Source organism: Pseudochaenichthys georgianus, chromosome 20, assembly GCF_902827115.2.
Source record: "Pseudochaenichthys georgianus chromosome 20, fPseGeo1.2, whole genome shotgun sequence".
Classification (NCBI taxonomy): Eukaryota; Metazoa; Chordata; class Actinopteri; order Perciformes; family Channichthyidae; genus Pseudochaenichthys; species Pseudochaenichthys georgianus.
In genome coordinates this window covers 13,674,301-13,701,748 of record NC_047522.1, presented here as the reverse complement: position 1 = coordinate 13,701,748, position 27,448 = coordinate 13,674,301, and the positions used below count along the sequence as shown (strand labels likewise).

Sequence of the window (27,448 nt, the reverse complement as noted above, 5' to 3'; positions counted from 1 at the left end):
TGGTCAAGGAGTTGACTTGTCTGTTGTGAAATAACTTGACATTAAATGAGTTTCCACCTTTGAGCAGGGGCGGACTGGGGGGAAAAAGTGGCCCTGGGATTAATTGACTGACAGGTCCACTTAATGCGCGGCATGTATCGGCCGGCCGGCAACGAAAGTATGTTACTTAACAAAAAACCCTATGCATTTAATGTTATTTTGGACCATTATTTAATTAGTAATCACATTACCTGAGCCCTTGAGTTACCTAGAGCGAAATAGTTACAGCATATATTTAGTGATTTTAATGTTAAAGGGAAATGGAAACACTTTTCAAACTGCTTTCCATGCGACAATATTACCATTAGCAAATGTATTTATCTAGTCTATTTCCAATGTAAACGATCGAGATACGCGAATTTACTTTTTGAAATACGTGCCTAATGACCATGGGCGCTTCCATTGCTCCGGGACTTTTCCAGTGACGTCACTGACTGGCTTCCTGGGCCAAAGCTCAATAACAAACAACATGGCGTGCAATGCACCAGTAGTTTACATTACAAGAAAACGGTCGTCGTCAGGAGTTTATTGTATTGCCCCAGGCTGCACAAATGGATTTTATACAAAGAAGGAAGAAGTACATTTCCATAGGCTGCCACTAAAGGATGAGAAGCTGCTCAAAGTCCAGTCTGGATGCCTGGTTCAATACAAAACATTGGATTTGAAGCCAGGATCTGTTCCCACAATATTCGATTTCTCAACGTATGCAGTCGGGAACACCGACCGTCCCAGCACGTCGGCCGCGCAAGACAATGACAGTGTCAACAAACGTGAAGTTTGAGCCACCAAACGAGTTGCTTCAGCTGCCGAGAGAGAGGTAAATATTGCAGCACCAGATTACTAGCTCACACATGTATTTACTGACACAGTGTGACCTTATTAATTAACGCAATCGCGTCCAAACTAAATGGTAGCTATTATTATGACGCACAATAGAGAATTGGGGGTGTTCTATAGCTCAACTAATTAAACTGGCATACACACGCTCATCTGTCGAAAACAGCCCTAAAAAGGCTAGTATTGCTATCAATGGATGGTATTGCAGGACCCAGAGCGCACGGAGCACAGAGCGGACAGCAGATAACGGAATTGCAGTTGTATTGCTTATAGATTATCAGAACATTTCAAAGGGGACACAGCCCCATTGGATATTAACCTATGGATTAACTACATCATCGTTTTTATCGTTGTAATGCCATTGAAGACCAGTTTAGACCAGACAATGAGGAAGGTAAGCCGTTAGCCTGGCGTATGTTAGTACCTAGCGCCACTTGTTTTGATGTACGTTTTTGTTGATAACCTCGCGAGTTTGTATCTTTTAGTGTTGTGGGCACCGTTAGATTCTGTGTCTCCTTGCGATCATAAACGATGTGTTGGATGTGCGGCTAGGATAAGTAATAAGGGAGCTAGGAGTGATTTTCGGTGCAGTAATAGGTTAGCATTTTCGCTCGGGGCTAATTCAGAGGCTCACTGTTAGCATTGTGTTTTTTTAATTTTTTTATTCCGGATCGTATGCCACTCTATTCAACCGAATCGGTTCATAAGCATAGGCCATGGGATGCCTGGTAACTGTAGATGCTTCCACATCAATGTCATCTCCCGACGAATAGTCAAATTCATCGTTCAAAACGTCGATCTGATTGCAAAATTCCTCCATCGCTGCCATATCTGCTACGTTGTGTTGACTTCTGGTGGAGCGAAAACACAGCCAGTGACGTCACCATTTAGGACTCCCCTAATGGCGGCGGCCTGGTCCCGGAATTCCCCACCCGGCCGGCGGATAATTAATTTTCTTTTGGCGAGTAATATCATATACAATAAATATTACGATCAATATCCATTGTAAAATGAATAAACTACCGGAATATTATAACTGTAATTGGTGTTTCCTTTCCCCTTTAACAGATCATTGATGCAATAACATTTGGACCCAATTTGTCTGACTTGACACATGGAATAAAACATGGGCGTAGGAAGAATCCTCAATGTGGGTAAGACAATTTAACAGGGGGTGTGGGCAGGTGGTGGACCTCACTTCCTCTAGGGAGGTCCGGGGGCAAGCTCCCCCGGGAAGACTTTTTTTTAAATGTTGAAGTTAAATGCATCAATCTGGTGCACTTTGAGAGCAAAATTAGGGACTAAATCTATGGCAGTCAGTAGGGGCTTGGACTGTGAGCCGTAGGGTCGCCGGTTCAAGTCCCCGACCAGACCTACATTTGGAGTGTGGACTTCTACTTGGAGAGGTCCCAGTTCACCTCCTGCCCTGCCGTGGTGCCCGGACATCCCCCTTCCCCCCTCACTCCCATTGCTCCCCGGGCGCTGTACAATGACTGCCCACTGCTCCTAGTACTAGACTCCTGGTACTAGGATGGGTTAAAAGCAGAGAACACATGTCACTGTGCTGTGTGCTCTGCATGTGTGACCATTAAAGAGGGTTTCATCCCTCCCAATTCTTCTTCTTCTTCTTCTTCAACACCCATATAAAACAGAACTGTAAACAGATTTACTTTTTCTTTCAACATTTATTTGAACAGCAAGTGGAGGCAAAAGTGACTGCACCCAAAACAATAAACCTGCTAGCTAACTAGCCTAAACTCAGTAACAGAATATGGGCAACACGTTCTTCTCCACAGCCGCGCGACCTCTGAGTCAGACGTCGCTTCCCCCTTTTCTATCCTACGGGTACAGCCGTACAGCCACTCCCCGAACCCCGTTTCCCTGCCAACTGAAACTGATAGATAGAACAAAGGTAGCCTATCCCAGCCCAGCCCAGTGGGCCACACCCCACTGGGCTGGGCTGGGCCGGAACACTTACAAATGTGGGCCGGTAGGATTTACACAGCACCAGCCCACCGGGGAAACTCCCGGTATTCCCAATGGCCAGTCCGCCCCTGCCTTTGAGCCAGTGGAGGGAAAGAAAAATATAATGGACACAAACCCCTTAAAAAAGGATTCGGGGACCCCGTTAAGGTGTCAAAGGTGACAGTAGTTGTTAAATCTTTCATACATAAGTTTTCTCAATGAGTAATTTTAAGTCATCCTGAAAAGACCACATGTGTAGGCCAAAGTGATGCCTGTGTGCCAAAATACCGAAATCTCTATACTGCATTGTGGATTGCAACAGAAGACAATACACTTTAGACTCAGGGATCTTAGGAGAAGAATCTCAAGTGAACCATAATCACCGGATCTTCTTTCTAAACTCCTCCGGTGTGTTCATTTCCTTCCTCTCTCTTTTCTATTTCCCTCCACTGTGAAAGAGCAGTTTCCATTATGCCACAGGTTCACATTAAGGAGATGGGAACAGGCTGGTACCTGCAATTATCCCTGCTCACCCAGCCGTTGGCCTCTAGTGCTGAGCAACAGCTGGCTCTCTCTCCTTCCCGTCACACTGGCACACACACACACACACACACACACACACACACACACACACACACACACACACACACACACACACACACACACACACACACACACACACACACACACACACACACACACACACACACACACACACACACACACACACACACACACACACACACACAACTGCACACTTCTCCACCGTCTGACACTTTACCCACCCATTCCTCACATCCACCTGCCAAGCAGCTTGATTAATAAGGCCAAAAGCAGCCATGGACACAGAGAGGGAAGGCAAGAAGAAAAAGAGCTGGACACAGAGAGTATGTGCATATGTTATGTAATGTTCATGCACAACAAACAATTAAAGTGACCAGTCATCCTATAAAAACACTTAGTCAGAGGGGTGATTGTTAAAGTATACACTAATTGAATACAACATGTATTTTATCTTGATTTCCTGTAGGAAGTACCTTTTTCCTTCTCTGTGTGCCAAAAGCACCAAAACAGTAAGAGCAATGGATCACTTCAAACCACAGACCTCTTTTTCACTAAAATACTGACAAGAAAACTACTGCAGTAGATGTTGCTCTTATTTCTCACTCACACTGTTGTTTGTAATGTCTATGTTAATGCAGAAATAGCATATTGCTACTAAGATGTAATGTGGGAGATGCCAACCTATACGTAAATGATATAGACAAAACATTGTATTGACCCTTGTAGTGTTTTGGGGGGCTTGTATTAGGGTGATATCCTATTGAAATTAATTATATTTTAGCTTGTATGAGTTTTTATGAATAGAAATATTTAAAAGTAACCAGTAATTTTGCAAAAATCCTGTTAAAGGTTTTGCTCTACTAAGACTCAACTTGTGAAGTTATTGCGGTGTGCATTCAGCTCTGTGAGACCATTGGGAGGAGATAGTGTCCAATGTGACGTGTTCATTCCATTCCTGAAATAAAAGCGTGAAAGTAAATAGGCTACACGTGATTCCAGAGTTAAAAAATAACACCAGTGACCAGTTGCATATGGCATGTTAATTTATTATTTTATATTTAAATGTCATTTTCTTTTACAATGTGCTTTAAGTTCCCTTAGAAGACAGATAGTTGCACACATGTCTCTTACAGGTAATTTCCTTAGGATATATCCTCAAAAACACGTTTTACTACATATTAGATGACTTTCAAATTGTTAAAGGGTTGCACAATTATCTTTTTTACAACGACTACTAAGAAAAAACACTGCTTAACCTAAACAAAGCTGTTTTTTTTATTGAGGAACACAGTTTTTCCTTAAGATAGTTGTGTGACTTAAACACCCTGAAATACTGAAAAAGTGTTTGCCAGCAAATAATACATTTGAACAGAAGTGAAGGAAACACTTTTCCTATAAGTTCAGGCTTAAACTCAGAGACAGTGATCTAGATTCTAGAATGCTAGTGAAGTGCCTTGTCAAATCAGGCCTGGCTTTCCATCTATTTTGACAACTGCAGTCATAAGCAATCCTGCAGATCTATGAAACGTATCTTCCTCCCTCCTGTCAGGCAGCACCTGGATTTAAATGACTCGACTGATAGCCACAGAGACAGGAGTCATTCTGAGCTCTCCAGTTATGGATGGCGTGACGTCGGAGGGTGGGAAATTATCATCAGGCCTACCTCTGCTCTGTATTATAGGAGGATTCTGGCAGGTGTCTGGCAAACAGTGCAGTGAGGTTTAGCTGGAGACATAATATTATCAATATCCTCATATCCATCACCTTATACACCAAAGACACAAGCTGTAATATTGCCATATACATGTTATGAAGTGTGCCAGAGGTTTTTTAATGTCTCAAGAAAAAAAAATTCAAACGTCTCCCTTTCCAAAATATACATTTTTTTAAATACAAATCAAACCTTTGTGCCCTAGAATTCAGTTTACAGGTAAATAAGAGATAACATAACTAATTATTGAAAATGATAAATCAGACTTTTTTAATCATTATAATTCAGAAATACAGCACATAGATTTACTACAAAGGTCATTTTACTTGTTTTGAACTTCAAGAAATCAAGGCTGAAGGTCTGGTGTGTTGTCAAACTGTAAATGCCTTAGTTAAACATGTTTCTGAGGTATATGTTTGTAAAAAATCACAATGCCCTTCCTTGTTGATGAAATATTTGCAAAAACAACAAAGTTGAGCCTCTACCGCATGTCCATCAAAATGGTCAAACTCAGCCTCGAATACTGTTTCTCTCAATAGAACAAATAAAAGAGCTTGAACGCTCTCAATAAGGAATAAATGGTGCCGAATGTTAGCAGCTGAGAGGCACCTAAAAGGGAAACAAATCGCTAAATACCTTCAGTAAGGTAGGAAATGAGTGAGTGGACACTTATTGGAGGAGAAAACCAGCTGCTTGAGCTTCACCTCGATATTAGTGGACTATGTAGATCGATTCATTAGCTGTTTGTGAATGCCATGCTGAGATCTTCCATGCTGCTTTGATAGCTATTCAGCAATCCTAACATCAGCGGAGAAAGGGATTTTTTTTTTCTATTTGTATTGCAATGTAGAGTACAATACAAAGTAGTCAAATGACTGCAGATATTGATTTGATATCGCTATTCACTTGTTTATTTGACCTTCTAACCAGCAATACTACTCTGTTACTGCAACACTTTCACTAGTATTATCACACAGCATTGACAAAAGGTAGACATCCCCATCTAGTGGGCCAAGGCCTGGATAATGATTTAAAGAAATGTTGGGTCATCATCAATCAGAATACAGAATCAGAATATCTTTATTTGTCCCACAGAGGGAAAATGAGCTCTTTCTTTGAATTGAGTTGAGAGGTATATTGGAGTATAATCAGAGTAAACACGTTTTTTCATCATGTAGGCTCAGGCACAATTTGTTTCTGGCCCCTTCTTATTTGAACACAAACCTATTTGTTAATATGCTTTAAAAAATGACCATCTTAAAGGAATGAAGAGTACATGATACCAAAGGACAGTACTGTTTAAGGATGCGTAATTCTGATTTAAATGAACAATAACTTAAAGGGGCTCATTTTCAGGTTTATACTTTTATTTTCAGACTCTATTGTGACATGATTACATGCTTTAATGTCATTATTTTTCTCATACTGCCTGTGAAGCACCTCTTCTCACCCTCTGTCTGAAACGAAAGCCCAGTGTGTTCTGATTGGTTAGCTGGCCGGTTTTGTTGTGATTAGTGAACCGCTCCTGAACAACAACAAAAAGCCCGCGTTTTATCCAGTTTGTACACAACGATGGAGAAACGTAACAAGCAGCAGTGGTCCACTGAAGAGACCAGCTACCTACTGGGAATCTGGTCTTCCGAAGAGGTACAGAGGAAGCTGGAGCACAATCGGCCATTGTTGTTGTTGTCAGTGTCAGCTGTGAGTGGTTTCCGCGCGGTTTGGCTTTATGAAGCAGGCACGCAAACGGTTACGTCATGACGCAAACGATGACGCAATGACGCAGCACCAGTCGGACTCTGGGCAGTGTGAAAAGAGCCGGAGCTAAACCGAAGAACCGGTTCTGAACCTGAAAAGCTCTAGCACGGAGCTTGAACCGGAGTTGCGTTGGTGTGAATGAGGTATATGATACTGTACATAACTGAACAAAGGATTCCAATGGAGGGGTTTCAGGGAGGGAGGGGATGTGGGAGATACACTCAAAAAAGCATAATAGGTCCCCTTTAAGGTGGACATTGACAAATGCTAAAAATAATACTACATAACTTTTAAAAAGGAGCTCTGTATCATGTTATCCACTTCTTCAACTAACGCCCCATACTCTGCCTGACACACAGTGTGTTCCTTCCTGCTGCTTCCCTCCAGGCACTTCATCATGTCTCTGTGTATTCCAGGTCTGGATGCAGTGGACCCGAGCTTCTTCAGCTGCTCAACAGGATCCTCCGGAATATTTTGGATTTGTAATGCTTTGAACACAGCGGGAGCAAATTTCCCATGGTGAGCGGTGGAACAAAGCACCATGGGGCATGAAGCGTCCTGCAGCCTATCAGCGACGACTTTAGCCACGGCGGTGTGTGTGTCCATGAGGTAGCCTGTGTGTGTGTGAACACTCTGGATGGCGGCCAAGCAGTCTTGTTCAGAGCACCAGCCAGCCAGCACTTCCTGCTGAATCCTGCCAAGAAGAGGCTCAGGAACCTGAAAGTGCTGCTGTCTGTCTAGCCTTGTGAACAGCTCCTTGACAAGATGGCCGTCTCCGTCCGAAACGTGGAAGATAAACCTCTCGAGATTGGAGGATTTCAGGATATCTATGGCAGGGGAGTGGGATAGCGCCAGAGGCCGTGCCCGGAGATCATACTCGCCTGTAGTGATAAAGTCGGTGATGATGCGGTTGTGGTTGGACGCACAGATGATTCTTCTTATCGGGATGCCCATCTGCTTAGCGTAGACAGCAGACATGGCGTTGCCAAAGTTACCAGAGGGGATGCAAACATCAATGGGCTCCCCGAACTTGATAACTCCATCTCTGCATAGATCCAGATAGGCTGAGGAATGGTACACCACCTGCAAATGGAGGAATGTGTCAATTTAAATGTGTGACAAAAGCTTTACTCCTTACTGTCCTTGAAAAAAATAAAAAATATAATAATAATCATTTAGTGCTATGCTTGGGCGCTATATAAATCCATGTTATTATTATTATTATTAGTGCTTTTTATAAATCTAGATCGTTCTGGTGTTATTTTTTGAATATTAGAGATGTATATAATTGAACTATATGGCACGCGGTTTATAGAAATACTCAACTCTTGAGTCTTCTTTCCAGATATCAAGACGCAGTTACTCTCAGATAAATACAATTCTAATCCTTTGGAGTAGTTTCTTATAGGAACTATTTTCTTTAAGATGCACACATCCCTCTGCACCATGATATGGTTGAAGGGTGTAGTTTGGTAGAAAGAAAATAGTTCACACATGAAACAGCTCACAACAAGGTTTATGGAATATATAGTACGGAAGAGGATTAGGGCCACATGAAAAAAAAAATGTGGGGATGTGAAAAAAATGTGGCCCTTCCGTAATATAGTGAGCTCGAGATAATAATAATAATAATAATAATACATTTTATTTTTAGGCACCTTTCATGACAAAAAACGAAAAAAAAACTCTTGAACAGAAATGTTACCAGACCAACCACCAGACTCGGGGACAGTTTTATCCCACAGGCGATAAGACTGCTAAACACCTGAGCTCTGTTAAGTGCACCGATAAACCGACCTGACACAAATCCTATTTGTCATCTTGCAATCTTCTTATTTATATAAGTACATTTTGTATTTTATTATATATGTTGCATTGTTGGAGGAGCTCAGGTCAGAATAATTTAATTGCCATTTCTACACTGTAGCATATGACAATAAAACCTTTGAATTAATCTTTGAAACACCTTATCTTTCCCAGTTATTAAGTTAAAATGTCGGCGGTAAAAAAAAAAGGTTAATACAAATGTCCTACCTGTGGCAACAGTCGTGCCCAGTTGATGGAGTTTGCGGTGCTGAGAACGGTGCTGTACTCCACAGCGAGGTGACCCGTCAGCCCGCCCTCTCCAAACATCCTCTTTATGCTCCTCTGACAGAAGTCAAAGTCTGACAGGACGCTGACGGCCCTGGCGTTGCCCTCCCTGAAGCTCATCATCTGAAGCTTCTGAATCTCACTCACGCCTTCCTCTGGGAAAAACACCAACACCCCGGTCCTGTGTGTGTCAGAGCCACTGAGCCTGCTGAAGCCACTGAGCACCGCACTTCCTGTGTCTCCAGATGTGGCTACCAGAATAAGGTAGTTGCACATCTGTGGGAGGCAATAGGCGAAGAGCTGTGGCATTAGCTGCAAGGCGAGGTCTTTGAATGAGGCAGTGGGGCCATGAAAAAGCTCCTGGATATATTGATTGTGGATGAGATGTTTTACAGGTGCTACTGCCTCACTAGAAAAGTTTGACCCATATGCCTTAAATATCATTGTTCTTAGATCCGAAGCAGGGACATCCAATGGGTGTATGCACTTTTCAAGTAAAATTAATGCTCGTTCTGGGTATGACATGTGAACTAGTCGCAGCCATTCACGAGCATCAATGTTTGGGAAGCCATTTTTGGGAACGTAGAGGCCTCCATCTGTGGCTAGACCCTCCACTACCACATCACTAAAGAGTGTTTTTGATTCCACGCCGTCACCCCTGGTTGACACAAAGGTTTCCGAAGCGTGGTTCTGATATCTCTCCATAGCCTTCAGCACCTTCTCTGCTACTTCCTCCACTGTGTCCCCTGTTCCACACAGCACCCGCAGATCAAGCCATCTCTCATAAAACTGTTTCCTGTAATGCAGAATGTCCCTCATGGACGTCCCAGTCTCCTGTCCCACTATCCTGTTCACTTTCATCCTGGTGAGTCTCTGTACGATGTCTTCACTGTCCACGTCCAGATAGATGACCAGTCCAGACTCTTTGATGTGTTTCATCGCTGCAGTGTGCAGAGGGTTGGAGCCTGTCAGGGAAACAACACAGCCTGAGGCAGAGAAGTTACACAAAGCATCGCCTTCTTCCTCCAGGAAACGCTCTCCGCCTACTGCTGCCAGCTTTGCAGCCACAGGCATCTTCCATGACTTCTCCAAGACATCGTCATCGACGTCGATGACAGGCAGTCCCAGCCTGTGGGCCACTATCCTGCCCACTGTGGTCTTCCCTGCTCCAGGGGCACCCATGAGCAGGATATTTCTGTCTCCCAGCAAGGAGGCTTTGGTGGAAAGCCATGATTTTGATGTTGAAAGAGGACTCAGGTAGCATCTGACAGCTCTTAGTGCATTCAGTAAACCCATCGAGGACTCAAATGACAGCAGCCTTTTCTCCTGTGAAATAAAAAGTGGAGTTTTAATTCATATTTATGTTGTAAACGGGCCACCTCGTATTTTGACACTGCTTTAACTTTGTACTTGTGTTACAGCCAGCTAGTAGTTAACGTTACGTGTTAACATAAGTGATAGTACATGAGCAAGACACTCTGACTCACGTGAAATGGTGTCTTTCCGTACTTTAAACCCGAAAATATTGTTTGTGTGGATTCTGTGTCAACTAAACAATGTATTTGTACGGGCAAAGCACCATGCTGTCCCACACGTTTCGCAGGACCGCTGCAGTAAACAACTACGGTAAGCCTGACGGGACAAAACTCACAGAAGTCGAAGCAGAGACGGCATAAATGATATGTGGTCATAGTCGCACACATTTCTCGTTACAAAATTATATAACGGAATTATTTCATGTTTTATTTTTAAAATCATTACAAATTCGATAAAACGTTCTGCATGTTCGGTACGAATCTGCTTGTGTGCCGTACCAGAATAAAAATATGTGTTGTTAGATTTATAAATAATAAGCCTATATATAAAATTAGATATTGATGAAGTCTAGATGATAAACCACCAACGTTGGTGAAATGCACATGTCTATCACCGATATTTTCAATGTATCGCTTTACCATTGTAATGAAATGCAACATTTCTTCCTTTAGTTACCTAGCAACTATGCAACAGCCTGTTGTCAAACAAATCTCACTCGACCAAGTATTGCTAGCGTTAGCTCGGTCAAGTTAACTACCTTAGTCCACTAGTATTTTCTCCTTTTTCCTGCTTGAAGAACATCAAAATGTCTAAAGCTGTGTATCCCCGAGAAAGTGTCTACAATCTCATTCCAAAGGAAGAGGTTCATCTGCAAAAAACCCAAAGGTAGCCTACTTTAAGAGCAAAATAGAAACCTAAATGTGCTAGTTCAAATTGATCTAGTTGTATTAAGGTAACTAGAGAACAAGGTTGTATTTAATATTGTAGACATACAGAGCAATGAATGACTTCTTGTTGTATTTAGCTTAGATATTTTGCCACAAACGATTAAACGATTAAATGTTATCTGGCTCATAGACTAACATTAGGTAATTTTTTCGGGAATGTACAGAAATTACTAAGGCAAAATAAGTATTTGAATGTGGTTGTCTGTCTAAAGCTTCATATAAAACTGTAGTCTATAGATATTTTACTTTTTATTTATGAGTACATGAATAACAAAAGCAATTCTATCTTAACCAAAAAAGTGTCTCACTTTAATCTGTTTGATGTCATTCATGTTAAATGACATACACAATTGATGATAATTTTCTCTATTTTGCTGGATCTGTAGGTATGTGTCGAAGTTTAGGCCGACAGTTGTTCTTGAGAAAAAGTCCACCAAGGATGCAATGAGGACGATGGGACCAGCAAAAGTAGAGGTACCAACCCCTGAGAAATACCTCAAGAAGCATTCAAAAGAGCTCAAATTACCTGAACGTGAGTTCTCCTACAGACTATTTGAAGAATGTGCATGTGCGTCTTGAAGCAGGGATTCTATACTTTAACTTCATATTTATTTGTTTATTCAGAGGCGCAGAAAGTGGTTCTTAACAGCTACACTATGAGGAAATCAGCTGTTCCTGCAAGGACAGACAACCCACCAATGGGCTTTCAAACCCAGAGAGACTTTATAAAGACAGCTACAGCGGTGCCAATGAAGCCCAAGCCTACATCTGTGGACACCAGAAAGGGACACAAGCAGCTCCTTGAGAATTCAGGACTTGTCCCCAAATACATTAAGAAAAAGGTATTTTTTCATTCATATCGCATAAAAAAATAGCCAACAGCCGAAAAAGTAAATACAAAAAAAATAGTATATTAAACCTTTTATTGATGAAATCCATCCTTGAGTGCTGATTTAATTAGATTAACTTATCGCCCTGTTTCCTTTTTGCAGCATTATGGAGAAGTTCCTGAGTATCTGCAGCAGCGCAATGAAGAACAGCAGAGAGCTCAGGAGGAGTACGACATGTTTGTGGAAGAACAGAGGGAGCAGGGAGCCATGAAACATCTGTCGGATGAGGAGAGACACATCGTCCTGGAGGTACACAAACACATCGCTGCACATTTCTTTCCCTGAATCAGCAGTTTCACACTGGAGGTGTATTGGATCTGATGATTTAATGTCCTTAACGTGTCAGGAAAACTATTTTACGTAGCCCTATAACTAGTCAGGATAAAATGGCTTATGCATGTTCGTTATGTCGTTTTTTAGCCACGCACGGCAAAATGAATACTAATATTACAACAATATTAACCGCAATCCTTGAGAATAACCCCTGTAGTTGTTCCTGTAACACAGACATTACTTCTGATTTGATGGTTATATAAAAACTGTTAATCCATGACAGTTGCATTACTAACATGAATGTATTGTGACAGTGATGTGTTTCCCTTTGTGTGTTCACCATGCAGGGCCTGAAGAAGAATTGGGATGAGCTGCACCATGACTACCAGGGCCTGTCACTGGTCACAGACAACCTGTCCAAGAAGGCCCGCAGGGACAGTCTAGGGATGGCGATGAGGCAGCTAGAGAATGACATCAAACTCATTGAGAGGTTCAAGACCATCTACATACCCAGTTACTAATAGGACATACAAATCTTCATTAAATCAGATGTGCTGCACCCTTTGTTTTCATACTCCCCCCTTCAAATAGGACATGGGCTTTAGTAAAATACAGTTCTGTGCTTGCATATGTTTGTGATATCTCATTTAATCAATGAAATGTATACATTTATATCCCCAAATTATTGTCATTCAGAAAAACCTTCTGGGGAATATGTTACTTATTATTAACACATTGAATAGCAGTCTTCTCAGTCATTGAGATATTTCACTGGACTATTGCCATTTTAAGGTCCACCTACACTGAAACAACTGAAACGTTGACTTTAACCAAATGTATTATGTCAAAAGAGTTCACATACAGTAACAGTATGAGGTTAGTTGAAAGCAATAATATTAAGTTGAACCTAATGTTGCCTAATATTTGTTGCTTTCAACTAACCGCGTACAGTTATGTGAAATCTGAGAAACATAATCTGATTAAAGTTTCAGTTTTTTCAGTGTAGGGGAAGTAATGATCTTTCTAAAATACTCTGTAAATCTAGGGGAAAAGGTGTTATTTGTAAAAACACTTCAATATATCTGCCCAAATAAAATGTGCTTCATGAAAAGCTGAACCAAGTATATTTTGCCGAGTGTTTTCATTGTCCTGCAGTGGCCCGTTATACGGTCACATGCAGCTGATTATCCCTGTAATTCTCCACGATTGCAACAACGCTGTCCTTTTACGCAAATGACTCGAGCGTGACCCCACAGTCCATGTGACTGGCCAGAAGGTCTCCGGATTATTTTTGACTTTCTTTATTTTTGTGAATTATCGCTGGAAGGAAAGGAAGGCAACAAAACTGTAAGTAAGTCTTTGGAAATAACAGATTGTTATTGTGGCTTAGCAGTTAAATGTAGCTCACATTCACAGACAGAAAGTAACTTCAGGTCAAATTGAAACACTTGTGACTCTGAGTTACAGGAGATACTTTCATGTACCATAACATTTCAAAGTAAGGAAAGTATTTAATTATTTGGTCCGGTGTAAGAAAGTAAACTTTCTGTGTATGTCCCCTGAAGGTCACTGCTGCCTGTATCCTACATTTTCATCGACTACAAATGGACAACGCAGGGATGAAAAAAGGAATTGCGGTATGTTTAATGCTAATATCATGAATTCAAAAGTTTCAATTTACAAGTTTTAATCTCAACAGATAATGAGTCATTGTATGTAACTAGAAAATGCATTTCCTGCAGAAAATGCGTGCGAATGCTGTAAACTGTGAACATTTATGGCTGAATTTAGCTGAAAATGCAGAAAAAGCTGAATGTTATTAGCTGAATGGTAGCTGCGTTTAGCTAAAAAAAAGCAGAAAAAGCTTCATATTTCAAAGAAAAGGTTTAAAAAAAGGTATAAACAACAACATGTATAGCCTTGATGTCCTGAAATAGCTGAATAATGTAATAGTTGAATGGTTTCTGCAGCTGAAAATAGGCTGAAGGAGTTAAATATCAGATGTAAGTAGTATTGAATGAATTTGTATTAAGATGAGAAAAGAAAGTAAAAAGGCTTGGGAAAGCAGCAGAATATTTTGACTGCAAACTTTTCGACTAAAACCATACGTCACCAATAATGTATAAAATATGTGTAACCTGTTGAAGTCAGTATGAAGTCTCCATCAGACAGAAAATAATAGGCTGAGACAGTCTGTTAAAGTCCAGTCTGTCAGTGTTTGTTTCTGTTTCTGAGCACCTACTCATAACACCCAATCAGAACACCTGTGTGTGTGTCCAGAGATCAGAGACAACCAACTGCAGCACTGCGTCCCATAAGAATGCATTGAGACCATATCTGCATATCTGACCATTTTGCCACATGTTCAAACACTATGGCTATAGAGAGAGAGAGAGAGAGAGAGAGAGAGAGAGAGAGAGAGAGAGAGAGTTTGTCTGTGTTTGAGAGTGTGTGTGTGTGTGTGTGTGTGTGTGTGTGTGTGTGTGTGTGTGTGTGTGTGTGTGTGTGTGTGTGTGTGTGTGTGTGTGTGTGTGTGTGTGTGTGTGTGTTTGAGAGAGTGTGTGTGTGTGTGTGTGTGTGTGTGTGTGTGTGTGTGTGTGTGTGTGTGTGTGTGTGTGTGTGTGTGTGTGTGTGTGTGTGTGTGTGTGTGTGTGTGTGTGTGTGTGTGTGTGTGTGTGTGTGTGTGTGTGTGTGTGTGTGTGTGTGTGTGTGTGTGTGTGTGTGTGTGTGTGTGTGTGTGTGTGTGTGTGTGGTGTGTGTGTGTGTGTGTGCGTGTGTGTGTGCGCGCGAGTGAGAGGAGAGCGCGCGCGCGCGAGAGAGCGCGCGCGCGCCGCGAGAGAGAGAGAGAGAGTTGAGAGTTGAAAAGTTTGAATAGTTTGATACTTGAATGGTTCCTGCAGCTGAAATTTGATTTGATTATGTCACTCACTGTGTGTGTGGCACCAATCTGCCCAGCAATACCATGACAACCAATTGCAGCACTGAGTCCCATAAGAATGCATTGAGGAGTATATCTGACCATTTTGCCACCTGTTCAAAAACTATGGCTCCTATAAAAAAAAATTACCAGACCGTGAGCATCAGGGAACCCCAATGAACTGAAATATGTTTTTTTGGGGGGTTTTGTGTGTACAATGTGGAGATGGGAGCAGTTTGTCTAAAGTGTACTTCTCTTTGCTCTGAAGAAATATCCGGAACAATTTAACATGGGAATCAATTGGGAGCGCTAGCTGGACTTTCTCTCTCTTAATGTCCTCAAGAGGCATTTTGTTTAATATTTTTTCTTATTTTATTTTTATTTTCCAACCTAGGAGAGGTTTTCCTACGTTTTTCATGAAAAAATATGTCTGAGGAGTGTAGGGTTTGGGAATTATGGCAAGTTTAAAACATTTTTGGGGGAGAATTGTAAGCACTGCTCCACTCTGTTTTGAGATCAAAGCACTCTAGACTTAACGAGCTGCTCCATCCACTCTAATGTTAAAATCTGAAAAAGGCCTCTCTGCTAAGCTCCAAACTAAATTCAATATCTTATACAAGTGTTATAGCTGAAGGTATTGTGATCATTTGAAAGTTGGAATGAAGTCTCTGGCTGAAATTATGTGGAAGGAGAAGCATTTGGCGCAAAGTGTAGGAAAAGTGGATTTGAAGGCATTTCCCATTGACTTCAATGTTAAAAAAAAAAGTTTAAAAAGCTGAATATTTCAAAAAGTATAAAATATTTTTAAAAAGTTGAAGGTTTCCCATCGTTTCCTGAACAGGCTGAATAGTTTAATATTTGAATGGTTTCTGTAGCTGAAAATAAGCTGAAGTTATGGAGAGCCAAAGTATTGGCTGAAATAAGGGGAAGAATACAGATTTGTAAACAGCATTCGCACTAATTATTCGCTCAGCTTTTATAGCTGCTGTTAGGAGATACAATGTTCACTTTTCTCTGATTTAAGTCATTTTTGGATTCATTTAACAATAAGAAGCGTTTGAATAACCTTCACAGCTTCCCCTTTATGAAATCCTACAGCAAAATGTATACAGAAATGTCTACATTGAAATAGCCATCAAAACTAGACTTCTTTAGACAGTGGAAATCCAACTGCTTGAACCCTTTTTTCCTGTTTCTTAAATGTCTACAGTTATTTACTTCCATGCCTAACAGTGCTTCTTCTGTCCCAGTTGAAAGATGACTGGCCAGGATATAGTCTGGACCTGTTCTCTTACCCTGAACACTACCATGAAGACATAGAGAGTGTTTACATTCCACATGGGATAATCATGAACAGGTAAAAAATGCAAAGTGATTTGTAAAAACGTTTTTTGCCTTCATTTGTATTTTTGTTTTAATGCATTTCTCCTGCAGGGTGGAGCGTCTGGCTCACTACATCATGGATGACTTTGCTGACAACAACAACATCATGGTGCTGTGCGTCCTGAAGGGAGGCTACAAGTTCTGTGCAGACCTGGTGGAGTTCATCAAGGTGCTCGGCCGCAACTCCAACAAGTACCTGGAGACTCGGGTGGAGTTCATCCGTCTCAAGAGCTACCTAGTAGGTGCATGGCATAATGTACACATAAATGGTACACACATTAACACATACAAACATTTGAGATATTAACACTACACAGCAGGCGTTGCATTTTATTTTGTGTCCCCAGATGTATTGGACCCTTACTAAAGTCCAATACATCCTCTACCGGTAACAAAAAACAAAAATGCTTTAAAAAAAAAGATTTAAAAGTTTTTTTTTCTTCGCTGCAAAAATGTAGTGTGTGATTAGCAATTATTTTTATTAAATTCAGAGATTATTAATAGAGAAAAACAACATTTTTATTTATTTGTTGGGTGAAAAGTGACCAAAACAAGCATTTGAGGACATCAAAATTGCCTCTGGGAATTTATAATAATTATTCTTTTCATTATTTTTTTACATGTTATCGACACAATGAATGACACGTTTATATAAATATAAAAAAAAAAATGAATGACAGTTAATCAATACTCAAAATTATCCTTATAATTAAAGCCCCTACATTCATCATGCACTAAAGACACTTTTTAACACCTTATGTGTAACTGTGTGCTACATCTGACTTCTCACTCAGCCACCAGGTGTCACTGTTGTTCATATTTAGTGAGGAAAGATTACATTCAGGAGACCTCAAGGACGATTGATTATGGAGCCACTGCAGAGCTCTGGTCAGGAAAACACCACCCTAATTGGTGCTGTTTTGCTGCCAAGAGAAACAGCTTATGGCACTGTCTAACACCTGGAATGTATCTGAGGAAATAACTCTGGGAATGACACAGTGATGTTTACAATGAGTTCACTACGTACTTGTCACCACAGTTACTTATTTTCTTGAGTGTATTTTGGCAGAGAGCACCTAAAATGATGTGATTTACATGTCTCTGCATGTGGTCACATTCCTCCTCTCCTTTTTCAGTGCAGGGGAGGCTTTATTATTTATGTATCCAGAATTGGCTTTCACAAAGGTCAAAGGGATTTAATGCATTCTTATCTGAATTATAGATAGTGATTTTCACTTGCTGGGTCAGGTAAACCATGAGGTCAAACGAAAATGTCCGATGTTTGCTCATAGTCACAACACATTTTCATTTAATATGATATATCATGACAATTATTCAAGTAGCAATGGAACAAGGACAATTAGGACAATATGATGTACCAAGATTAACAGATAAAAACACAACATTTAAAAAAAAACAATGACATAAAAGGACAATATATAGAAAAAAGATAATAAAATAAAATATCACAACATATTTCGAAATAAGCTTGAAGCGTATATGTAAATTAGGTCATAATTACATTAATTAATAAATGAATACATCAGAAAACACAAAAAACCCCACAAAAAACGCAACATTATTTTTGGTATCAACATACAACAGGGCAGTAAGCAGCTTTTGTTATTAGAGGAAGGGTCTGAGTAATGACGCTGTGAGTCCATCTCAACATCTCTGGTCATGATGGAGTCATGTGACCTTCCCCCAGGGTTGGGATTTTGTCCATGTCACTGCTCCTCCTATCTGAGTGATGCATCTGTGGCCCACAAATCTAACTTCAAAGCTGTCATCCTTTAAAGCTTTCGGTGGAAACAGAGAGCCTGGCTTTGTTTATGCAAAGAATAATATTTTACACTCATAGTCTCGTATTATTAATCTCCCTGTGTGCATTTTTCTCGCTGCAGACAGCTCTTTCTTGAGAAACACTAGAGTAACATGTCTTTGAGAAAACATACATTATGATATTTCTCAATCCGGATTTTCATTGTAATTTCTGGCAGCTAAAAAATGAATACATCTTCAATTTCCCCTTGAGGAACAAGCAATAGCGCAAGGAATCTGTGTTGCAAAAATGAAATAAACTGACAACAATTATATACATTACTTATAATGATTGCATAATATTGAAAAAAATACTTTGTAACAATACCAATCATCTTTCTCTTTTCATCTTTTCCTGCCCAGAATGACCAATCAACAGAGCAGCTGCAAATCATAGGAAGTGGAGATCTGTCGTTCCTACGTGGAAAGGTGTGCATAAATAATTGTGCATAAAAAAATGTGTGTTTTTTTTGTTTTTGAGATACCTTTTAAATGAAACTTTAGCCTCAAGAGGGGGCTGTCAGTTAAACTTTCAGAAAGTAATCACCTTTACAGGTCAACAAAAGAGAAATTACTCATTAGTTCCCCTTTGAGAATAAACATTTTAGATAACATCAACAGAAGAATAACATGTTTTGTTTCAAATATGTTTGTTTTGCCCCTTGGACAGGATCACTCCCCTATACTTCCACATTTGAAGCTTTCTCTCCTCTTTGATCCCACCACATGTGGGTCACTTTGTTAAAACCCCCTGACCAGCCTAACTATGAATTAGGAATTTTAGGAAAATGAATGTTCCCAAAAGCCAGATTTACTGACTGTTCATCCCTTTTGAGCTCTGGCATGGATGACAGTGGAGTCTGTAGAAATGATCCCTCCTCCTCACTGCCTTCTTCTCTGACATGAGATCACTAACTCAGCTAGCGTAAATATGCCCACACGTGTTTGCTTAAAAAAGACTGATGTTGAATTCCTTTAACTGAGATGCATTCTAGCCGCGGTTTAAAAGGTCAATGGGAGTAAAAACAAAAAGGCTGACAACCACCTTGCACAGAACACATGAATCACTCACTTACAATCCTTCACAAGAATTAAAATATCACAGTAAACCTCCCACAAAGTCTCAAATCAAAAAACGAACCATGTGTCATCAGTCATATTCAGAAATGTTGTTGAGTCACAGCTTCAGGTATGAGGGAGGTGATACTGACACCTTCATGCTTGAAGTGGATACACTAACAGCATCCCTTTATTTTCACAAAGTAATGAAAATATATTTTGTTATGATCAGTTTTTAAGCCAGGCTAGAATTGGAGTTTAGGACAGGGAAATGTGAGATTGTCTGTGTTGTCCTAAACTTTGTTCCAGAATGAAATAACGCTATAACTATTAGATCGACTGACGTTAATTTATTTTATGGTCCCCAGAGGATGAATACTAAGTACCTTTGTTATCCCCTTACTCTTCATTTAGACCATCGTAAGATTAACATTGGGGATATGTAGTGAAATGTCACAACAACCATTTCATAGATTGTCATGCTGGGTCACACATTCTTCCACTTTGGATGAATTGTTGGAACTTTCATGATTCTATGCCTTTCATCCAGCGCCATCATCAGGTCACAATCTGTCATTATAGGCCTATCTGTTAAATATCATGATGTTAGTTATGTCATTTTGAACATGTGAAAGTAAATACAAAAACAACACTATCACCAATTTTTGTATTGGCCTCCTGCAGTTTAATGTACTTGGCATTTTGGTTACTGCCTGTATTTTGGTTACTGCCTGCATTTTGGTTACTGCCTGCATTTTGGTTACTGCCTGCATTTTGGTTACTGCCTTCATACACTAGCAATGATTGGATAATACCAAAGCTTTTTCTATAGTCATGATTAATTGACTAAACTACAACATTACATTGCATTTAGCTGACGCTTTTATCCAAAGCGACTTACAATAAGTGCGTTCGACCAACAAAATACAAACTTGAAGACAACAGAATCATATAAGTACATCAGGTTTCATAGAGCAAAAACATTTCAAGTGCTACTCAACTGGCTTTAGGTAAGCCAGTCCTTTATTAGTATATAAGTGCTTTGTTAATAGTTCTATCGCTCGAAGTGGAGTCGAAAGAGATGAGTTTTCAGTCTGCGCCGGAAGGTGTGTAAGCTATCTGCTGTCCTGATGTCAATGGGGAGCTCATTCCACCATTTTGGAGCCAGGATAGCAAACCCACGTGTTTTTGCTGATGGGAACTTGGGTCCCCCTCGCAGCGAGGGTGCAGCGAGCCGTTTTGTTGATGCAGAGCGGAGTGCACGTGCTGGGGTGTACGGTTTAACCATGTCCTGGATGTAGGAAGGGCCAGATCCATTCGCAGCATGGTACGCAAGTACCATTGTCTTGAACTGGATTCTAGCAGTTACCGGAAGCCAGTGGAGGGAGCGGAGGAGCGGCGTGGTGTGGGAGAATTTAGGAAGGTTGAAGACCAGACGAGCCGCTGCATTCTGGATGAGCTGCAGAGGTCGGATGTAACATGCAGGTAGACCAGCCAGGAGGGAGTTGCAGTAGTCTAGGCGTGAGATGACGAGAGCCTGGACCAGAACCTGCGTGGCTTTCTGGGTCAGCTGGGGACGTATCCTCCTGATGTTGTAAAGCGTGTATCTGCAGCAGCGGGTTGTAGCAGCGATGTTTGCAGTGAAGGACAGGTTGTTATCTAGGATCACACCCAGATTCCTTGCAGTCTGAGTCGGGGAAACAACAGAGGTACTGATGTTGATTGTTAGGTCAAGAGTGGGACAATCTTTTCCCGGAAGGAAAAGCAGTTCAGTCTTGTCAAGGTTGAGCTTGAGGTGATGAGCAGACATCCACTGAGAGATGTCAGCTAGACAAGCAGAGATGCGTTCGACGACCTGGGTCTCTGAGCGGGGAAAGGACAGAATGAATTGGGTGTCGTCAGCGTAGCAGTGGTATGAAAAACCATGCGGGCTAATGACAGATCCGAGTGAGTTTGTGTACAAGGAGAAGAGGAGGGGACCAAGAACAGAGCCCTGAGGGACCCCTGTAGTTAATTGACAAGGGTCGGACTCCGACCCTCTCCAAGTAACCCTGTAGGTGCGGTCTTTGAGGTATGAGCTGAGGAGGGAAAGTGCAGAGCCTGAAACTCCAAGTTCTTGAAGAGTGTGAAGGAGGATCTAATGGTTCACCGTGTCGAATGCAGCAGACAGGTCCAAAAGGATGATGACAGAGGAGAGGGATGCTGCTTTGGCAGTGTGCAGTTCCTCAGTGACAGCAAGGAGGGCAGTTTCTGTGGAGTGACCTGCCTTGAAACCAGACTGGTGCGGATCCAGAAGGTTGTTCTGATGGAGATAACAGGAGAGTTGTTTAAAGACAGCCAAGTGTTTTAGACAGGAACGGGAGGAGAGAGACAGGCCTGTAGTTTATAACATCAGACGGGTTGAGAGTGGGTTTCTTTAGGAGAGGGTTTACTCTTGCCTCCTAGAGACTGTTTGGAAAGTGACCAGAAGTTAGAGAAGTGTTGATGAAATGGGTGAGAAACGGTAGAATATCAGGAGCGATAGTCTGAAGGAGGTTTGAAGGGATAGGGTCCAGAGGACAGGTGGTAGGGCGGGCAGAGGTAATGAGGGTAAGAACCTCACTTGGAGAGAGAGGGGAAAAGGAGGTACAACAATCCCACACTCATGATATATGGATCCTAAGAGAACTATAAATGATTCTAAATGGTTCTATATGCTGCAAAATGACTGCCAATGCACGATTGTTGTCCAACTGACCGTATAGTATGTTTATATTCTCCAGCATGCAGCGGTCATGTTTGAGTTTTTTGTTTTTTTTACACGTCCCCATCCACTTTCCCTGAGTGTTGTGTAACAGGGTTCAGGTGTAGAAGGAGAGAACATTGGCCAGGCGCCTGCATTCTCTGCGATCACTCTCCCCAAACCATAGATACTCTCCACTGGTCTCACAAAGAGCCCCATACACCGACCAAGGGAACAAGGAGTCATTTGAAACCCTGCAGCAGGGAAAGTGAGCAACACCCGGACACTTAGAAGTGACTTTTGCTCACTGTAGACACAGATGTTCATGACTGGGGAGGAGAGAATAAGCTGTGTTTTTGTTCAGATGCTGGCAACATTGTTGCTATAGACACCATCTGTAAGAAATGTACATTTCACACAAACACGCTAGCCTTTATTCTCACTTAGCTCGAACTCTGTTAAAATCCAAAGGTTCCTAATGGTTTTTTTCTTTTTCTTTACATGTGCCAAGAGTGTGCTCATTGTCGAGGTGAGTGTTCCATCTGCTCTGACTTGCAAAGAAGTTTCTTTATTTCAACTAAATTAATTCTATCAAGCATGTCCTTCAAATGTGCACCTTGCTAATGTTTTGTTTGCACTTCTTCTGGGTGTCGTTTTGATCGAGAGGCCATTGTGCTTCTAAGAGCCTCTTTTGTTTTTGGTGTACAAAAGGACAAAAAGACTAAAGATGTATTCTCTCTTTGAGATCATGTTTCATTTGAAAAGGGTTCCGAACTCAGAGCAAAAACACATATCACAATGGTTGTTAACTCCAATGAAACAGTTGGGAGGCATCTTAAAATAATGTAATTGAAAACTTTTACAATTCCTCTGCTTATGGAAAAGTGATAATATGTAAAACATGCACTCGTTGTATCTTCCTGGTCGAATGTACTTACTGTAAGTCGCTTTGGATAAAAGCGTCAGCTAAATGTAATGTAATGCACTCCATGTACTTCTTTTAGTATAGTAATCAATCTCGTAAAAACTTAAAGTTGGAAAAGGTTTTTCATCCTACAATCTACATATTTCGTTGTCAGTTTTCTCCCCTTTCAAAGCATTCTCCACTCAAAAGCCCCACCTCCCTCCTCTTCATCTCTCCCCTCTTCCTTTATCTCTTCCCTCCCCTCAGGCCATAGTTGACACAGGAAAGACCATGAAGGCCCTTCTGAAGCATGTGGAGACCTTTGAACCAAAGATGGTCAAGGTCGCAGGGTGAGCCCGTTTTTCAGTCATCTGTGTTTTCCCTACCGAGGGAAATATCGAGTGTGTGACAACACAAGAAGAAGATATCACTTTGTCCCTATCTCCTGTCTGTGTCTGTTCCGATGCACAGAAACAAGATAAACATCTGTCCTGGGTCATGTTGAGAGTTTATCTCCTCAACTGTTTGTTTAACACTTTTTAAGTGTAAGCATGTTGGGTACATATAAGTAGATTTGGTATTTGTTACAGCAAGACAATTTATAATACTTTTTAAATACTAGGTAAGTCCTGGGCAGTGATGAAATAAATACTTTACTTGATTTAAATTATTCATAATGCAGTCAAAAAATACTCTGTCCTGCACTCATTTCTGAATATAATATATATATATATATAATTTTGCCTCAAAACATACCAAAAGTAGAAAGTATTCATTATGCAGAATGGCCAATGACTTATTACATTATAATTATTATTGAATGAATATACCTTCAGTGCTAACTTGGTAACGATTAGGTTTATTTTAATTGTTGTATTACTGCTGGGTAGCTTATCCTATACAAAATAAGTTATGATTCATTTGTTCATATATACTTTGTATCTTTTATTAAATCAAAAAAGATGTAGCCACTAAAGCTAGCAAATAAATATTGTGGCACATGATTTGCATGCAAAAAAATGCATTATAATATAAAGTAGCAATTGAAGAACCTGAAAGTTGTTATTACTTGTGTACAATGTCTTGGGTCCTGATTAGTTACAGTAAACGTGAGTTGTAGAGTTAGGAAATGAAGTTTATATTTCATGTGTTTCAGTCTGTTGGTGAAGAGGGTTCCTAACATGGCTGAAAGTCTGACAGACTGTGAGTACCTCTGCTCAGTTTACTGTGTTTGATATGTACGCCACCCAGTTACAGGGAATCTGTTGCATGTTTTTCCCACTTTTTATATAAGTTGTTGCTATGCAAATGTTGTTACTTGGTAAAGAGAGAAGTAGTACTGTGTTTATTATCAAAACTCTTGTGTGACCTGATAAGCCAGCTCCAGTCAATTCTGATATACATCACTGAAGCAAAAAAGTCAATTTAAATGGCAGATAAGATAAAATATACTTTATTTTTCGCAAATTGGGAAAGTGGTCATAATATTCTAAATATTGTGCCAACCTAAACTGATATTGATTTTTGAGTGCCTTTTTTTAGGTGTTACATGTTTTTTGCTGCTGCCACTTCAAAATATCCAAATGCTCCCTAATTCCAGTAGAATATAACGACAATGTCCCTGATTGGATTCGGCTGGGGTCATTTGATTCAAATCTTGTGAAATGATGGTGTTAAAAAAGACCATTTCAGAATGTACCGTCCATGTCTGTGTTTGCCTTTACAGATGTTGGATTTGAGATCCCGAACCACTTTGTTGTGGGCTATGCTCTGGACTACAATGAATACTTCCGTGACCTGAATGTAAGTCCACTGCAGCACACAGTACATGACCTTTTGAAGAGCTAAGAGAAAGAGATGAAAGAGACAGGAGGGTGGGGGGGGGGTTAAACATAGCAACTCAAAGAGATGCACTCCTCTTCCTGGAACCTAAACTCAACCAAACAGATATCCTCTCTGCCGGAGGTGACTACATTAAGGCAAAGAAGCTCACTTAAAGTAGGGAGGTCATCAGGTCAAAATAAGTATTTTTTAAACAAGCATTATGCAGTAAAATGTTTATTTAAAAAAAAAAAAAAAGGGGGGGGGTGAGATATCGCAGATTTAGCTATTAGCTCATTTCCATCTGCAACATTATGTTGTCTATAAGTCAACTATTATAAAGACAGATCACAGCCTAGAAAAATAAATAAAAATAATAATAATGACCAAATAAGCCTTCGTACAGACTAAAATAAATGCTGAACTTTATGTTTTGAACATTAGCATTTTAAAATATGTATTGAAAGTATTTTGCCATACCTATATTATGATACAGATCATTTATAGACATTATGATAACTTGATAATAAGTTAAACGACTGGCAGTATACTATAGACAAACTCCCCCTTTTTCCTTTCTTATGTTAACATTTACTCACCCTTCAAAGAAATCATACTCATTCTGCATCTAAAAGCATATATGGAATTGTTGGCAGTTTTTCTATTTTCTTTTCTGAATACCTCACTGTTGTTTTAAAGAAAGCTTACTCATCTACATGCTTTAAGTGCAACTCAGCTCTACTATACTGTTTTCTTTATTGCACTCCTGACAGCTCATTTCAAGCCAGATTTCTCAGTCAGAAATTAGTAAGTGCAAACTTATGTGAACTTTGTCATTTTTATATTTGTAAAGACGTGGCCTCAACTTTACCTCTGACTCAAGTAAAACACTAAGCCGACACTGACTCCCATAGCTTTGTGTGTGAGTGTGTATTCACATGGGTGTGTGTCCTACAAGTACTGTATGTACTAGTGTACGGTTGTGTGTTTGAGGGGGTTGGTATTCATTCCAAGAGTTTGAAAGGGGGTGAGCTGTGGAATGCAGAGGTTAGGATCTCATTATCAGGCAGAGTTAAAGCTTCCCCTCTTATCTGTCCTCATCCTACACAGAAATATGAGTTGAACCCCTGGGACGCCCTAAGTTAGATTAATGAATGTGTCCTATCTTTGTAGATTACCTACCTTACTTTCAAATTATTGCGAGATCCATCTTATCGTTGAGTAAATGGCATTTTGAGACTCTTAGGACATACTAGAATTTCCTATAGGTCAGGGTGATCTTAAACAAATATCTTGCCATCATCACATGCAACGTTTTGGGCAAGATTGAAACTTAAAATCTACACATGCTCGTTTTTCTCTCTCCCACATATTTCCCTTTCAGCATCTCTGTGTCATCAGCAAGACTGGAAAGATGAAGTACAAGGTTTAAAAAGTAATTTCTTTTTATATCAGCAGCAACTAACGGTTTGACTCCCTTCTTCAGCAATGAGTACAGATTCATTTTGATTACCCTCTCTAAATGATTTGCACTGTTTTGTTTAAATTTGCACAAAAAAAAGAAGTATTTCTATTAATGTTGAAATAATTTCTCTAAATGTGATTTAAACTTATCCTCTTCCTTTCTTGTATTTTGCTGTGATGCACTCGGGAACAAAGAAAAGGATACATGGATGAATGAAAGAAAGAAATCCTGGCAACCAAGAGAGGACTGTTGGTGACAGATGGACGGAGCTTATGGACGCTGGCATCCCCGTGCCCAGATGACGCCCTCTCTGACTCATGGAAACACACAGTGGGTGCAGCAGGCAGGAAGAACAGTGTCTCCTCACCACGCTGTGTCTATTTGTCCCCAACTTAAATCAGGCCTTAATGGGAATCCCAACCAAATACATGTGAATTCAACAAATTCAGTGGCAAAACAATGCCACCTGAAATCAAACCTGGAGTCTGTTTATCAAAAGAAAAGCAATCTCATAACCATCGAAGTAGTCAGTCATTAAAATTGACATCTAGATGTTGAGTTATGTTATAAATTACAAATACAAACTGCTCCAGCGAGAAAAAGACAAATAGAAACAACCTTTTTCAAATGTATTCCAACCTCCATTATTTAATAAGAAAACAGTGTATTGTTGCAATTTAACTCTAAGCCCTTGATATAAAGGGTGAACATGTTCAACATTTAAACTAAGATTTTGAAATAAACAACAGGAACGAAGTTCATCTGCAAAACGTGTATTTCTTTCATTGCTTTACCTTGCTGTGACATGATAAGATCTATGTTTTCAACGGCGAACTGAAGCAGTTATCTGTCCATATTCGATAGAAGAAAATCGTCTAAATGTTTTTTTTAAAACCTGCAGTGCTGTGAACCACACACACACACACACACACACACACACACACACACACACACACACACACAC

The 27,448-nt window shown here is 40.4% G+C and overlaps 3 protein-coding genes, 1 long non-coding RNA gene and 1 pseudogene across 4 annotated transcripts; 3 read left to right on the top strand and 2 right to left on the bottom strand.

The window, feature by feature from the left end:
- Positions 1-413: 413 nt before the first annotated feature.
- LOC139435878 (uncharacterized) lies at positions 414-7,378 on the top strand. Its single transcript, XR_011645088.1, has 3 exons — positions 414-856; positions 1,945-2,030; positions 7,291-7,378. It is a non-coding gene; the product is annotated as an uncharacterized lncRNA (long non-coding RNA).
- On the bottom strand, positions 6,415-10,634 carry LOC117465525 (threonine synthase-like 1). Its single transcript, XM_034108364.2, has 3 exons — positions 10,453-10,634; positions 8,909-10,291; positions 6,415-7,957 (listed from the first exon to the last, which is right to left on the bottom strand). Exons 2-3 carry the CDS (start codon positions 10,259-10,261, stop codon positions 7,154-7,156), a joined length of 2,157 nt encoding a protein of 718 aa, XP_033964255.1. The 5' UTR covers positions 10,262-10,291; positions 10,453-10,634; the 3' UTR covers positions 6,415-7,153.
- Positions 10,635-10,972: 338 nt separating this feature from the next.
- Positions 10,973-12,951, top strand: enkur (enkurin, TRPC channel interacting protein). Its single transcript, XM_034108903.2, has 5 exons — positions 10,973-11,167; positions 11,616-11,761; positions 11,854-12,071; positions 12,222-12,368; positions 12,740-12,951. The coding sequence occupies exons 1-5, from the start codon at positions 11,088-11,090 to the stop codon at positions 12,911-12,913; spliced, it is 765 nt and encodes a 254-aa protein (XP_033964794.1). The 5' UTR covers positions 10,973-11,087; the 3' UTR covers positions 12,914-12,951.
- Positions 12,952-13,697: 746 nt separating this feature from the next.
- prtfdc1a (phosphoribosyl transferase domain containing 1a) lies at positions 13,698-27,222 on the top strand. Its single transcript, XM_034108925.1, has 11 exons — positions 13,698-13,739; positions 13,958-14,029; positions 16,560-16,666; positions 16,744-16,948; positions 18,877-18,942; positions 22,806-22,823; positions 23,466-23,548; positions 24,355-24,401; positions 24,925-25,001; positions 26,404-26,454; positions 26,679-27,222. The coding sequence occupies exons 2-10, from the start codon at positions 13,997-13,999 to the stop codon at positions 26,449-26,451; spliced, it is 684 nt and encodes a 227-aa protein (XP_033964816.1). The 5' UTR covers positions 13,698-13,739; positions 13,958-13,996; the 3' UTR covers positions 26,452-26,454; positions 26,679-27,222.
- Positions 20,651-21,739, bottom strand: LOC139435888 (uncharacterized; annotated as a pseudogene).
- Positions 27,223-27,448: the final 226 nt, after the last annotated feature.

What these genes read in the sequence shown, in the direction of transcription:
- LOC117465525 (XM_034108364.2), bottom strand. Translation starts at nt 10,261, where the DNA reads ATGGGTTTACTGAATGCACTAAGAGCTGTCAGATGCTACCTGAGTCCT. An exon ending in GGGCACGACTGTTGCCACAG is followed by an intron (nt 7,958 to 8,908) that starts GTAGGACATTTG and finishes CTCCATTTGCAG; the next exon opens with GTGGTGTACCATTCCTCAGC.
- enkur (XM_034108903.2), top strand. Translation starts at nt 11,088, where the DNA reads ATGTCTAAAGCTGTGTATCCCCGAGAAAGTGTCTACAATCTCATTCCA. An exon ending in AGAGCTCAAATTACCTGAAC is followed by an intron (nt 11,762 to 11,853) that starts GTGAGTTCTCCT and finishes TTGTTTATTCAG; the next exon opens with AGGCGCAGAAAGTGGTTCTT. An exon ending in AGAGACACATCGTCCTGGAG is followed by an intron (nt 12,369 to 12,739) that starts GTACACAAACAC and finishes TTCACCATGCAG; the next exon opens with GGCCTGAAGAAGAATTGGGA.
- prtfdc1a (XM_034108925.1), top strand. Translation starts at nt 13,997, where the DNA reads ATGGACAACGCAGGGATGAAAAAAGGAATTGCG. An exon ending in TAGTAGGTGCATGGCATAAT is followed by an intron (nt 16,949 to 18,876) that starts GTACACATAAAT and finishes TTTCCTGCCCAG; the next exon opens with AATGACCAATCAACAGAGCA. An exon ending in AAGATGGTCAAGGTCGCAGG is followed by an intron (nt 23,549 to 24,354) that starts GTGAGCCCGTTT and finishes CATGTGTTTCAG; the next exon opens with TCTGTTGGTGAAGAGGGTTC.